At 36.6% G+C, this 16,100-nt stretch overlaps 1 protein-coding gene across 7 annotated transcripts in view; it reads left to right on the plus strand.

The window, feature by feature from the left end:
• adam15 (ADAM metallopeptidase domain 15) overlaps positions 1-16,100 on the plus strand; it is a 42,659-nt gene that overhangs the window by 25,141 nt on the left and 1,418 nt on the right. For 3 of the 7 annotated variants that reach the window (XM_067407903.1, XM_067407919.1, XM_067407950.1), the window contains 4 exons: positions 12,418-12,526; positions 14,014-14,079; positions 14,205-14,285; positions 16,030-16,098. In XM_067407903.1, coding sequence (XP_067264004.1) covers positions 12,418-12,526; positions 14,014-14,079; positions 14,205-14,285; positions 16,030-16,098 — 325 coding nt within the window. The remainder of the gene's footprint in view (positions 1-12,417; positions 12,527-14,013; positions 14,080-14,204; positions 14,286-16,029; positions 16,099-16,100) is intronic. The other 4 variants (XM_067407926.1, XM_067407911.1, XM_067407935.1 and 1 more) reach the window with 4 other exon arrangements.

The raw sequence follows: 16,100 nt of genomic DNA on the forward strand, positions 1-16,100 counted from the left end.
TGCATACTACATATACAAACTTTCACTGTCAAAGTGCGCACATTTGTAGAAATACACGTTTACCTCAGATTTCATTAGATAGAATTTATAGAACATGTACGCAGAGTTAGGCCGTGTGTCCACCAGAGCGTTTTTAGCCAGCTGAAAACGCTAGGCGCTCTGCTTAAAACGCCCGTCTTTGAGCGCTTGAGAGCGCTTCTGCAGCGTAGCGTTTTTTTCCGTTGAGACGCTTTGTTGCTATGATACGGAATATCTGTGTCACTGTTACTTATAACTGATTTTGCAGGTAATTTGTTTCAGGCTAAAAATGTTCACACAATGTGGAATTACTTGCTATGTATGTTCGGAGACCAGCAATATTAATTTCTCATCCATTTTGTTTCTGTTTGTTGATGTCGCTGTACAGCAAGAGTGTGACAGTTGGTCGGAGTTGTATTTGTCCCGCCCCTCCTTCACTCTGATTGGTCGGTTGGCAAAAAATTGACAGTGATGAGCGCAGCGTTTTACTCAAAGTTTAACATTCTTCAACTCTAGGCGACCAGTAAAAAACGCACAGCTCTAAGCGCTTGAGCGTGAAAAACACGCTCAGCGCCTCGTTACGCTCTCGGCGTTTAAAAAACGCGGCGTTCCCATTGAAAACAATTGAAAAAGTACGCTCGGAGCTGGAAAAAACGCTTAGGAGGACACACGGCCTTACAGAGGTCATAAAATGTAGTTTGCTAGGGGGGTACGGGGGCATGCTCCCCCGAGAATATTTAGATTTCCTTTGTGTACATATGTGCATTTTTAAGACGTTTAGACCAACAAATTGGATAACAATAGCTTTAAAACCATGTCAACAAATACACAAGGCAGCTTTAATCGCATGTTTGGCAATTTCATTTTCAAACGACGGTCATTGCTCGTAGTATTGCGCTTTATTTAAGCTATAATTAAGTAATTATGCAGCACGCGCCGGCGCATTTGCGCATGCAATTCTTGTGCACCACGAGTACAGTATAATGACTGATTTGACAGTCGTGTTAATTTTTAGTGAGTTTTACCGACATAGCCTGACAACATCTCATCTGACCGCAGTTCACTGTTGTTCAAGTGAAGCTCCCTTGTCATCACCTGCACCTTTTCCGCGCTCGTTTGACTGGCGCCAGGCGCTGAGGCGAAGTCGGAATGCGCCTCTGAAAAGTGTCCCGTTTGTTGTGTCATAAAGAGACAGTTCTATATAAACGTGGCGTTTTATTTGGCGATGTTTTAAAAAAACGATTTTTATTTTATGTATTTTATATGCTCTGTTGGTGGTTTGTGGAGTAGCATCACCCGGGAGGGATTTTTTTTTTTTTTTATCCCCACCAGGGATAAAAATAATTCAGCAGAGGCAGGGATACATAGACCAGACCATAAACCATTTATAAATTAATTTTAAACAATAAAACGTTTTGTCATAACCTAAAGTAAATTATCCCTACATATTGTTTTGTTTGATTGTGTAATTTGCTTTTTGAATCGTGGAAAAAACGTTATTTCTATTCTAAAAAAATATTATCCAGACTCTCATACACTCATGCTGATATTGTACTATTTGATGATCAGTAGTGGTTCGTTAAATATAATAATTCAATTAGCATTCAGGCTACAATAAGCACTTAACTTTAAATATATAACTTTAAAAATATATATTAAATAGATAATAAAAATATCTAGATAGCTGGCTGACTAAAGTAGGCTAAGTTTTACATATAATAACAAAGTTTGAGCGCGTACAGCCACACACGCAATATCTGCGCGAGAGCGAATAACGCCACGGAAACTGTCTCAAATTAACTATAATGACGAGAAGAAAGCTGTGTGCGCTGCAGTCAGAGGTTCTTGATTCTCTAACGACTTTTTATTGGTTAAAACGAATGGAGAGTTAGGAGCCCGAGCACCCACCGGATTTCACTGCATTGAGATGCGCGTCCTTGAAACGGGAAGCCTCGGGTGCCGTTTCACATTGTCACTCACAGCTTAATAACGAACTCTCACACGCAAAGATAATAACAGCAGAGGCTACGTGCAACACGTGAAATAATCAAACCAATAAGTCTAAAAACAGCTGTTGCATTTTACCGCGCAGCATATGCATCAGTGTAACAAATCAACATAAAAATTAAAGAAAATCGCTCAGAAATCTGGGGCTACGCCACTGCTTTATGTATTCTCATTCTCTCTTTCTCTCTTAATATGTCGAGTGCACGCAGATAGATTTTAATAATCAATTTAAAAATTATGTAAAAAAAAAATAAATAAAAACGGCATTAATTAGCGCCCTCTCAAGGTACGCACAGTACGTACAGCCGTACAGCTGCAGGCGCCACTGTTGCTGTAGATCATTAAACTGTTACACTGCCTCAGAAGTCTGTCCGAAATCAATTTCGTGAGGTACCTTCATGCAAAAACGCTGCCGTACAAGTCATTCTCTTATAAGATAGCGAGGCAGCAAGACAGCTACCTAGGTTTTCGGACGCAGCCGTAGTCTTGTGATGTTGTTGCCATAATATGGCGCGGGATCAGTGCCAAAATCAAACTTCCGAACGACCGACCGACCGATCGAACGTCAAACCGAACGTCTATCCGAACGTCTTGTACTTTGAGCGTCTAACTGAGCGTGTCGACCCACGTGACGACCTGACGTGACGCCAGCGTCTTGAAATTAACTGGTTTTTAACCATGTAAGGTGCCAAGCTGATGTGTAAAGACTATAAATGTACATTACAGGCATGAAAGTATGTGTTTTACTAGCATATAACTGTAAAAAACATCCTAGTCTTAATTTGATCCGTACAATCATGTTAACTGTTAGCTTTATTGCCTACTGTACAATATAGCCTATACCAGTCCATCAGACCTCTTTATCCTACTTCCCAGGAAATCTACAGAATACCAATCAGGTAATGTGCTCCAGGACAGCCTTAAGTGTGGGCTGTTAAACTGAACTCTGCTGGTCGTGTCCCTGCAGGAACTAAATTGTATAGCCTTGCTTTATACACCTTTTTCCACCAGTTACTTTAAAAAATAATAATTAGTTACACTTCTCACAAATAGTAGCTGAGTTAGTAGGGAAAGTAACTATTGGGTTACTTTTTAATTTTCTTTTTTCAAATATGTCAAATAACTTGGATGCCCTAATATTAAATATGTTAAATTAATGAAATGGACACTAAATAGAATAAAATATTTTTATAAAACATTGTACCTAATCTACACTATTTTAATGTTGCTGTGGGGCAACGTGAGAGACAACTATCAAATTCAATATATTATTGTAAATATTATCATTACTAATGGAACAATAAAACACAATATGGTTTAGAACTTTTAATATTTATTGCACAGGCTACAACTGGCCAACAAATAAGTCTAAAAATAAATTATGCTTGATCCTTCTTGACTTATGATCCGCTCTTATTCACGACATGAAATTTATCTGTACTGTAGGCTACTGTTGGTAGCCATTAAAGAAAACGTATTTCACATTTATGTTTAAATAGGCCTATTATAATGTTATTTTTTAATTTCATCTATTTGATAATGAAAAGTGAACAGCATGAGTAAGATGCATCATATGATGCCAATATATCGGGAGTCATGAAGTGGGTCAGACATGATTTTGACCACTTCTTTAAGTTTTGTTTTGTAGAAAGCCTTTCATAAAGTGAATTTCGTTTTGTAAAAAATGTATCTTAATTTAAATCAATGTTTCATCAACCAATTGCCTCGATTTAATAAATAAGCAAATAAAGTAGACAATATAATCATGGCAGGCGCGGGCGCAATCACTGGCGCGTGAACTGGAGCGCGACTTATAGGCTAAAGGAACCCAGACTCAGTATAGTCTGCTTGACTCACAGACATGAGAAATATATCTATAGAAAGCTTGACATGTCTATTTTTATGTAGTCAAATTGGTGTGGTTCTAAAAACAAAGTATGGTCACATCAAATAGGCCTACTGATTAAAAAAAAAGAAAGAAGAAATTGTTGTTGTTGCAGGGGCAGTATTTTATAATTAATTTATAATTGTTTTATAGGCCTAATTATAAATAAATAGGGTTAGGGTCTCAATAATTTGATAATAAGCATTAAGGAATCTTGCAGCTATTCTATTTCTATAAGTTAAATAATATGATCAAGTCACTGCTCTGTAACAAATTAGAATGAAAAAAAAATAAATTGTAAAAGTTTTTGGCCAATCAAATCAAACTTTAGGCTACTGTTTACAAAAGACGAGGTCGAATTCCGATGTGTGTAGATGTAAGAAGTAGATATAAGTATAAGTATATATCTGATTTAAATGGCCAGGATATTTTATGCAATATATCAATAGCTTATTTAATTTAGGCGTAGCTTATAAAAAGCAGATAGGCTATTTAGGTTGCAGATTTCGCTACTTTTGGTAAAGCATAGGCTATTTCTCATTTGAAACATTTCGCAATTAGAAGTCTGTTCCTAAAACGTTTAATGGGAGATGGAGAAAATGTTCGTGGAATGTCCCGTTCTTTTCCAAATTAGCCGTCCAAGCATGTGGAAAAGGATACAATCGAATCATGAGTTAAATTAAGAAAAGCACAAACGTGTTACAACGTGTCTTTACACGTAAACAACACGTTGGGAAGACGATCGGTTACTCGCACTTCCGACCGATCGCCATAGGAACGCGTTACATGAAATAAATATATGATATTTCGCTAGGTGGCGACAAGTGTCTGATAAAATGTATTTTATGTATCATTGTATCATTTATTTCAAAAACTCAAGCCTGTGGAAATAAAGTCTGTTGTTTATCCTTTTGATATTTCATTTTAAAAAGTGACTGTCTATCGTGTTCTGATCTAGCCCCTTACATTTCCCTTCATTTGTAAAATTCAAAATTCACCTCTGCAATTCTTCAATTCATGACACATTAAAGAAAAAGTCTAATAGAAATGTATAGAAAATATGCTTGACACTTGACAGTTTATGGCAACTAGTTCAACCATTTTGCATTAAATGACTCATGCAAGGAACTAATGTTTTAAGGGGTAAAACTATTCATCAGGGAACAAATATCATATTTAATCTAAATGACAATTGATGAATTAGGAAACAGCAGACACACAATCAATTGCATGACTGTACCAAAGTATTTTCAATTTTTTTTCAAGAGAATGAGAAATTGCTTTTATGATAGCCTAGTATGTATTTTTCATGTCTGATAATAAAATAAAAACACAGCAACACACTTCTACAGAATGTAAAGTACAAGTTATATAGACAATATATTTTCTAAAAGGCATGCCTCAATATTGACTTTTGAGCTTGGGTAGGCTACATAGCCTACCTTTAATCAACCAAATCAATCCTAGTTTTTATTGTGTGTAGACAGATAATTTTACAGATAATTAAAGATAATTTTGTCACCAAATCTCATTCAACTGAGATGAAGGAAAGAGGGTAAGAGCAACTGTCCACTAAAGGAACTGTAATGTTAAACTTTCATTCAAAAACATTTTAAAGGCTCTCCTGAGGCTTCACATGATATCAACTGAATATTCTGTTGATTTCATGGGAAAAAGGATAAAGAGACTCTGATGATATACTATATAGGCAATTACAATAATTAACAATTTATTAATTTAGAGTGTCTTGCATGGATTGTGAACATTGCAGCAGGAAATAAAATTAAAAATAACAACAAGTTAGAATGATAATATAGGTCAAATTAAGAATATAGAATGTCTGTGGACAGTCTGCTTTTCGAAAGTAAAACAATGGAGGAGCACATGGATTCAGGAAAGAAATATGTTTGTGTTAGTGTTGTTTTAGATGTGTATTGCCTGTAATGTCCAGGATTTAGTATTTAGGTATAAAATATCTTTATTTAGTGCCTATTATCAAATAGATTAAATTAAAAAATAACATTATAATAGGCCTATTTAAACATAAATGTGAAATACGTTTTCTTTAATGGCTACCAACAGTAGCCTACAGTACAGATAAATTTCATGTCGTGAATAAGAGCGGATCATAAGTCAAGAAAGATCAAGCATAATTTATTTTTAGACTTATTTGTTGGCCAGTTGTAGCCTGTGCAATAAATATTAAAAGTTCTAAACCATATTGTGTTTTATTGTTCCATTAGTAATGATAATATTTACAATAATATATTGAATTTGATAGTTGTCTCTCACGTTGCCCCACAGCAACATTAAAATAGTGTAGATTAGGTACAATGTTTTATAAAAATATTTTATTCTATTTAGTGTCCATTTCATTAATTTAACATATTTAATATTAGGGCATCCAAGTTATTTGACATATTTGAAAAAAGAAAATTAAAAAGTAACCCAATAGTTACTTTCCCTGGTAATTGAGAATGAAGTAACTAGTTATTAACTCAGCTACTATTTGTGAGAAGTAACTACTATAACTAATTATTATTTTTTTAAGTAACTGGTGGAAAAAGGTGTATAAAGCAAGGCTATACAATTTAGTTCCTGCAGGGACACGACCAGCAGAGTTTAGTTTAACAGCCCACCAGTGCCGGCCCTAGCCTCTTTGGCGCCCTAGGCAAGATTTTTTTTTGGTGCCCCCTTATATTGCGATTTATCTAAAGGGGCGAATCTAGAAAATTATTTCTAGGGTGGCAAAGGGGTGGCATGAGGTCTATGAGGGGTGGCAACACCAAAGCAAGCGCTCATGCATAGTTTTTGGAGATTTATAGCCTGACATACACAATTGTGTTCACAAACATTGCATTACCAGAAATTATCTATATACCGTTTAAAATTAATAAATTAAAAAATTCAATATCCATCATGGCACCAAGTAAATACACTATATGAAAAACTTCTAAATGAGTCTGAGCTTGTATCACTAAAGGAGATGAGCAGTTTTATTAATACTACACAGGCTACTTCAATGGTATAAATCACATTTTAGTGCAAGTTAAAGAGCAACAAAACAATTTTTGAATTTCTGTTATTAACAGAGGTGGGAATGTGTGTGTTCACCCAGAACACCCTATCAACCACATACTCTAGCAACACATCAGCAACTGCATAGCAAGAGCCTAGCAACCACCTAGCAACACTGTAGCAATCACCCAGAACATCTATATTCTGGACTAACTGACCAAAGTTTTTACATTTTTTAAACAAGACTTGAAGTTGGGTTTATGACAAGCCAACATAAATTTGTCCTTCAAACTTTTCAGTCTCTATTGTTTTTCTTGATTGCTAATGCACAATTCATGAAACAATTCAACATTTTCTCACAACTAAACACAATATCAAAACTATACACCAACTTGCACAAACCTCAAATGTCTAGGTCAAAATAAAATGTTCTATTCAAAAACTTATTCTTGTCTGACAAAATCAAACTTTGGCATCAGATGACACACAAAACGTAACAAATACACACTGCACTGCCCAGTGAACACTAGTGAGATCAATTCATATAACACGGTAACAAAAAAACCTCTATTTCATTTTACTATTATAAATTGATCTTGCAGTAGATGAAAAGCATGAGAAAAATATGTATTAATTTGGTATGCCACACAATACAGTATACTATCAATTGCAGTAAAAGTAAATTCAGCATCCTCTGCACATTTGGCTAAATTTTATTACAGTATACAGTATAGCAGTGTATTGGTCTTCTTCTGACACAGACTATATCCCTTGGAAATCATTTCTCAGCGCTGCAAAAAATACAGTAGCCTACAGCCTACGTATAACAAATGGCTACAAAGAGAGTTGACAATCACAACATTGAGGGTGTAGCCTACAACATGAAATTTCCCTCATCTAAAGTAGCATACTGGTACTGTGAAAGTTTAAAACCCCTGTAAATTATTCATTCAGCTCTCTCAGATTTTGACTGGTGTGTCATCAGTTTTGCTTCCTAATGTTGTCATTTTAAACGTTTTGAGAAATGTATAATGTGTTAGCAATCGAGAAAAGCTAAAATACGTTTAGATTCTTACCCCAACTCTGCTATTAGTTTCTGTGATCGGGATCTCCGTATTGATTTCATGTTATTGGTTCATCGGATGGCAAAAATACCTTAATTTATCCATGATGAAAGTGGAGCGGGCGGTCGCTGAATCAGCTCGCCAAAAAATTACTAAAATTTCAGACAGATTCGGATGGGACATTTCTCACAGGACTTCTGAGTTAGCCGGGAAGCAGCAATTTTCCGATTCACGTACAAATATGGGAAAAAAATCGTAAGTGAACTTGGCTGCGCTGTGTTTTTGACTCTCAAAGAACCGGTTCATAAGAGTCATTTGTTAATGAAGCACACTGGGCGCGCTGCGTGCAACCATCATGCACAGTTTACTGAAAGACGTGTTTTCTTGCCATTAGTACTTTGGGTTGCGCAATTTATTTTAGCCATCATATTGAAGCGCCACTCCTGAAAAGCAGTACTTGAAACACTGCTTATTTTATTCTGTGATAATTTTGGGGTGGCAAAGCTTTTTATTAGGGTGGCAGATGCCACCCCGTGCCACCCAGGTAGATCCGCCCCTGTCCACACATCCGGCCTCTTTGGCGCCCCCTAGCGAGATTGCGCCCTTAGCATTTGCCTATACTGCCTATATAACGGGCCGGCTCTGCAGCCCACACTAAAGGCTGTCCTGGAGCACATTACCTGATTGGTATTCTGTAGATTTCCTGGGAAGTAGGATAAAGAGGTCTGATGGACTGGTATAGGCTATATTGTACAGTAGGCAATAAAGCTAACAGTTAACATGATTGTACGGATCAAATTAAGACTAGGATGTTTTTTACAGTTATATGCTAGTAAAACACATACTTTCATGCCTGTAATGTTATAGTCTTTACACATCAGCTTGGCACCTTACATGGTTAAAAACCAGTTAATTTCAAGACGCTGGCGTCACGTCAGGTCGTCACGTGGGTCGACACGCTCATTTAGACGCTCAAAGTACAAGACGTTCGGATAGACGTTCGGTTTGACGTTCGATCGGTCGGTCGGTCGTTCGGAAGTTTGATTTTGGCACTGATCCCGCGCCATAGTGACAGAGTGTTAGGATGATTAGGGAAAGAATATGCCACCGCTACCTTTACATTACGCCTCCACTGCCGTTTTGCTTTGTATTTAAATAAAAAACATTTAATTCACTTGGATAACGGTTGCCGCCGCTCCATATTTACAGAGCGCGATCGCTAAAAGTGAAAGTAAACGCGCGCGTATTCAAACGCGATTTCAATCCGGTTAAGTCTGACGTCACGTGGCAGCGCTTCCGGGTCCTAACGCTCTATCTCATACCACAAGAAAACAACAAATGGTGCTAATATACATACACGATGTGGTGTAATACTACAAAAAATATATAATTACAACCTTTATCTCCATATCAAAATTCCAGATGGCCAGACAATGATTCATCTTTTATAAATCATTAAAATATTAATATCTGTGACGCTGTGAGCACGGAGACTGTTGTGTAGACTGTAAGTATTTAAAATGTTTAACTTTAATGATCGATGTTTAATATGAATAAATAGCGCTCATAAACGGCCGTCGATGGCATTCTCAAGTGAAACGAGTCGAGGCTTGGACCCGGAAACGGCGTTCTTTACGTCACGACTTAACAAGCGGATACCCGCATTTTGAAAGCGGCTCCCTGATGAATGCAAATATCTCTCCATATGAAAGCTATTTTAGGCTGGGCAGTGTAGTTGTAACCATCTCTTAGCTCTGTATCAAAGAAAAAATTGGTCTTATTTGCACTTTGAATATTGAGAGAGTGTGATTATGGTAACACTTTACAATAAGTGCAACCATAAAAACAAATAACAGTTTCTCTTAATCTTATTAAGCACAAACAATAAGGTTTCATTTGTTAACATTAGGTAATGCACTGTGAACTATCATGAACTAACAGTGAATGACTTTTTATTAACTAACATAAACAAAGATTAATAAATATGGTAGCACATATATTGCTCATTGTTAGTTGATGTTGGTTAATACATAAATGTTAATAAATGAGACCTTACTGTAAAGTGTTAACATTTTTATTTATACTGTTTTTATTTCTATGATCAGTTTGTGGAAAGGAGTTCAGTTAGGAGGTCAAAAGTTGTAGAAGCTCATAATTCATGTGCAGTAAGGCCTGAAGAGACTGAAATCATACAGAAGAGAAGTCAGTCAGTTGAGTTTGTGGCAAAACCTTTTACAGTACTTGAGTATTGTTGTCTTTTACTGCATATGATAATTCATACTAAGAAAGTAGAACTGAAATGACATTCATTACAAGATGATTAGTTAAAACATTTCAAATACCTGCAGAATATTTTTTCTAGTCATGTATTTCGCCATTGAGGATTTCTTAAAAATATTGTGTAAAAATCTTGTCTCGTCTCTTGAGATACCCGTCTCGTCACACCCCTAATACACATTTTTTTTTTTATCATACATTTTTATCAGATTTCTACCTTACTAGACATTTATTTCCTAACTGTCTTCATTGTTATCGGTTACACACAACAATGCCTCTATCCCCCAGAACCCATGTTCACCTACACACATGTGGTATACATTTCACTCGAGCTCACAGCATGTGTTTTTGTCTCATTTATGAAAACTTCAGAGACCCCAGAGATTCTTCAAGTTTAGCAATTTTCTGCTTTTTATTATATCTTTTAAAATCTTTATCAAATTGTTTGGAAGAGAACACTCCATTTCTCTTGACACATATAAGAGGTCTTTTTTTTTAACTTAGTTTCAGAGCTTATATGTCCTCCTCATTATAAACAAAGCATGTCTTTAATTAAGCTCCAAAAACAGCTTGGGATTTGTGATGTCACACAGGCAAATACATGATGTACGTGCATGAGTGGGAACAAATGGAAGAGTAAAGGGAGGCTTAAAGGAACATTCGCTTTGATGCGCCCTGTTCAAACAGCTCATTTGCTCATTTCTAAAGGGACTTCAGAAGGATACCAGCATCAGGAACAAGTGAATGGTTTATTTTAATGCCGTATTTGATTGCACCAGAGGATTACATGTTTGTTTTGTAAATGAGGCACTATGTAATGGATTAAGTAAAAGATTTTATAATACTTAGTCTGTAAATGAAGGTTTTATATTGATAATGTTTTCAAAACACTTAATGACGTGCAATAGTGAATAGATGTTGATACTGTTTCCTATGCTATGATGTTAGCCAATCATAACAGTGGCCATTTACTTACAAGCCTTAAACGAGCCCCCCCCTAAAACGGATAATTTCAGACCGAGAGTCAGGATGTGGGTTGAAATTAATTGTTTTACCTCATATATATATATATATATATGTATCATGTATGTATGTATATATATCTATGTCATGAACCCATTAATTTTTATTTAGTTACACCATAAAAGTCATTATATTAAAACTTTTCTTAAAAATTGTATAAAGGTTTTTCAAAAAAACATGAAACCAATATGCACACAAAGAGTACATTTCTAACAATTTGGGTGTTTTAAACTATATTTTAAAAAGATTTTTTATTTTCTTTGTTGTGGACACTCTTATTTGTCATTGAAAAATTATCAGACCACCATGGCAATTCGATAAATCCACCCCAAACATAATGTAAAAAAAAAAAAAAACACTGGTGCCATATAAACAATAGCCAGCCAGAAATGACAACCTGAGGTGTTAATATGAGATAAAAGAAATGATCCTTCATAAGAGTCATAGATCACATGATAAATCATTAATGATAATGTTTTACTGTTTTACCCATGATGCAGTGGGGTAACGGTGGCCTATATTGAATACTCTGTGAAGGAGGAAAACCGGAGGTATCTGTGAATGTGGAGCTTCAGTTTGTACTGCAAAAAAGCCATATGGTAGCAATAGCTGCACTTGGTTAAACATTAGTTTTGTCTCTCATCAGCACAGCAGGGGCTTTGAATGACAATGGAAAACTGATTGGGCTTAACATTGGCTATCACTGACAAGCTCCTCTCTGGTTATGTGTGTTGTGAGACTTCCAGCAAAACAGTCACCCTGAAGAGTTCCTTAAATTTCTTTAACTCACCAGAGGTCTGTCTTGATGAGAAGAAAAAATGTTTGTTTAATCTCAAATGTTAGTATAAGTGTCTCCCTGCTAGCTGTCTTTCCCACACAGTTCTCCAGTTTTCTATTACACAACAGTACTGCTGTATGTGAAGTAGATTTAGATACTTGTTTATCTTTGTTGTTCTGTGACACTGGATTTTACTCAGTTATTATCGCTATAAAATTGATGTAAAATTGACTAGCAACAAATTGTTCCTTTACATATTTCATTTCTTCATGCTGAAAAGTATAACATGAGTTTGAGCATCTACAAAATGTGTGTAATATTGTGAATACCTTGTATTTTCTTCATAGAACTCCTGCTATGGAGCTAGCAAATGCTCGAAATGGAGATCAGGTGCAACCGCTCAGGTACCAGTGGCCCCACCAGAGCGACATCCCTCTCACCCAGGCTATCAGCAAGGTACAGTAAATCTGCTCTACGAAAGACAGTGCTGCTGCAGAGCATCTGGCGCATTCGATGATACGATTACTGGAGCTTGATCTTCTATAATGTGGTGTAGAGTTACTGAGAGTCAGAGGTAGAGAAATCAGCTCCCAGTGAGGGTCATCATGTCCAGAGAGAGAATAATAGCAGAGCAAGCTGCTGGTAATCATAGCTGGTGATCATGTGCAATGAAATGTATTATAGTTGTACAGTATGCATGTATACTGGTACCAAAACATACAATGGTACCTAAAAAGATTATCATTTTATGCAGTGTAATGTAGAGTTTGACAGACTACCGCTGTAAGTTTGGGGTCGGTAATTTTTTTAATGTTTGTGAAAGAGGTCTCTTATGCTCACAATGGCTGTATTTATTTGATCAAAAATACAGTACAAAAATGAAATATTGTGAAATATTATTACAATTTAAAAATAACTTTTCTATTTTAATATATTTCAAAATGAATTTTTTATTCCTGTGATGGCAAAACTGAATTTTCAGCAGCCATTACTCCAGTCTTCAGTCACATGATCCTTCAGAAATCATTCTAATATGCTGATTTAGTGCTCAAGAAACATTTCTTGTTAATATCAATGTTGAAAACAGTTGTTCTGCATAAAACTTGAACAAAAAGTTCACACTCTGAAATGGAAATCTGAAATCAATCAAATTTATATATATATATATATAAAAATCTTACTGACGCCAAATTTTTGTATGGTAGTGTAAATTCTATAATGTATCAATAAATCAAAAAAGGAAATAATGGCAAACAAATGAATTGTTGAACCCAAATCTTTTTCTTTTTTCTTTTTTTTTTCTAAAAAAGGAACAACTACAGAATGTTTAACTTATGAACTAGTAAAATAAGTGAAAATAAGTAAAGTTAAATAACATAACTATTAAATATGAATATATTTAAAACCCTAGTCTCATTTCATCAGTTGCCCAAGCCTGTTTAATCGTCGTCTTAGGTAAATATATATTATCAGTGCTGAGATAACAAAGCTAGTATTATTTCAAAGCCAAAATTCTGGTATCAATCCAATTCTAGAATTTATGCTGTGGTTTGTGGTAGATTATTAATTTTCTTTATCAGTAACTAGGACAGAGGCAAATTCCTAGTTAAAGATGACCATTGAAAGGTCTAGCAAACCTACTGCGGGTGAGACAGTGTTTAGGTCACAGTCTTGCACTTTCACCTGGTCACTGTTTGTAACACATATTTTGCTCCTCTGTCGAACCTTTCCTGCATGAATTTTTTCCTACACAAACTGCAAAAATATCTGACAGTGACATTGTTTCCTTAGCATCTGCTGCCATCGTAACAATACCAGACAATTTTTCTTGGCTTACTTTTATACCTAAAACAGCCAACTAACTTTTCTTATTGTAACATGCATGTGCTGTAAAAGTTCACTCCCTCTCTACTACCCCCTCCACTACACTTTTGTCTTGTTAGGTTCAGCACAGGCCTGCTCCTCCAACTAAACCTCTTCCACCTGATCCTGTCTCTAAACCAGCTCAGGTAAATCTCATCGCTGCTCACCAAGCTTGTGAGGAATAGAGATGTATAGAGCTGATCTGGTGGATGTAGTGGTGTGCTATAAATACAAACCAATACTGTTTTTATTGCTCTTTCTGGTTCTTCAGTTGGCAGGGCATTGGCCCGCCCCTCCCACCAAACCCCTCCCTCCTGACCCCACCCCCTCAGAGAGCAAGATGCAGTGCAAGGTAGACGGAGCACTTGCTGCTATAGCTGCCATGTTTAACCGTCTCTGTTATTTTGTCTTGACCCAAAGTGTCTACGTTTAGAAACTCACTCCATGTTCCTAGTCGTGGTCCGAGTCTTTGTGTGGTTTTGCATGTGGAGGTGTGCTTGTGTCCCTGTCATTTTGGTTTAATAGTGAGATGATAGTGCTTTGTGCATGTGGATGGGTTGATGGTTCTTCTGGAGTGTGTAGAGATCCCAGCGCCCTGTGAGATCAGACTGAGGGAGAGCATGTAATCTGGAATGTTTTCACCATAAAGAAAAAGTTCAATCAACATCTAATTCATCACAACATATAGTCATACACTCTGTAGTCAAAAGTTGAGTTCAGTTGACTTGAATGCTAATGCTTAATAGCTTTGTGTTCAGATCTTTAATCAAAATTAATGTATAAAAGTGCAAAAATGTAATTAAATTAAAGGGTTAGTTCACCCAAAAATGAAAATTCTGTCATTAATTACCCTCATGTCGTTCCACACAAGTAAGATCCTCGTTCATCTTCGGAACACAAATTAAGATATTTTTGATAAAATTCGATGGCTCAGTGAGGCCTGCATTTACAGCAAGATAATTAACACTTTCAAATGTCCAGAAAGCTACTAAAGACATATTTAAAACAGTGACTAAACATTCAACCTTAATGTTATAAAGCAACAGGAATACAAGAAAACAAAATAACGACTTTATTCAACAATATCTGGTGATGGGCGATCGAAGCTTTACGAATCTTTTGTTTCGAATCAGTGGTTCAGAGTTTGTATCAAACTGCCGAAGTCACGCCCCCAGTGGTGAACCATTAAAATTTTGAAACATTTATGACATAACGAAGCCTCGTTTACTGAAATCCCGTGACTTTGGCAGTTTGATACAAGCTCCGAACCACTGATTCGAAACAAAAGATTTGTAAAGCTTCGAAGCTTCATGAAGCAGTGTTTTGAAATCGGCCATCTACGGGACAAGCCAGATTCCACTAAAGCATTTTTATCTTTATCATTTTTAATATTTGGCATATTTGTGTGCTGCTGCGCATCCCTGTGTTTTAATAAACAGAGTGTGTGTGCGTTGTGCATCCGCATGTAGGCGCATATTACTAATGCGCTCTTTAAATAACAAAACAAATATCGCGCAATTGACTTTAGACCAGGAATCAGTTGGTCAATGGCGCAGTCTATTTCAGTTGTCTCAAAATAGCAATGCGCCTACAGTACCGCTGCACACACCTCGTTTTCAGACCAGCACACCCATGGATGCACAAATGAGTGGAAATGCATTTGCTATTTAAACAACGTGGCACACAACGTGAAAATGATAACTTCGTCAGGCTAAAACTAGCGTGTGGTACGATAGGGGCCATTGTGTACTAATGTAAGAGTAGGTGATGGTGGCAAAACAACATAGTGCTGTGATGAGGACTTTGCACCCCCCCCCCCCCTCCTCTCCCCATCTAAATATTGTTTATTATCTCTCCCAGTCTCTCTGGAAGGTGAAAACAGAAATATTTGAGCAGCTTCTTGCTTTGATGAATCAGTTATGTAGTGCATGGCCTGTGATTCAGTCCGGTCTCGGACAAATTATTCTTGCGATCAAGGGGAAATCATGGTGGAATAGTTTGATTCCCAATGATTTGAGTAAAACTGTACAATAAGTTAGTCTCACTGAGCGCCTGCTTTTCTCTGTCACATGGCTGCATCTCGACTGTACGTCTAGCCCACAGGAACACGACCGGCTGCACCAAGCAAGCCCCTCCCTCCTGACCCTGTCCTCTCTACCCGACAGGT

The sequence above is a fragment of the Chanodichthys erythropterus genome, chromosome 2, assembly GCF_024489055.1.
Source record: "Chanodichthys erythropterus isolate Z2021 chromosome 2, ASM2448905v1, whole genome shotgun sequence".
Classification (NCBI taxonomy): Eukaryota; Metazoa; Chordata; class Actinopteri; order Cypriniformes; family Xenocyprididae; genus Chanodichthys; species Chanodichthys erythropterus.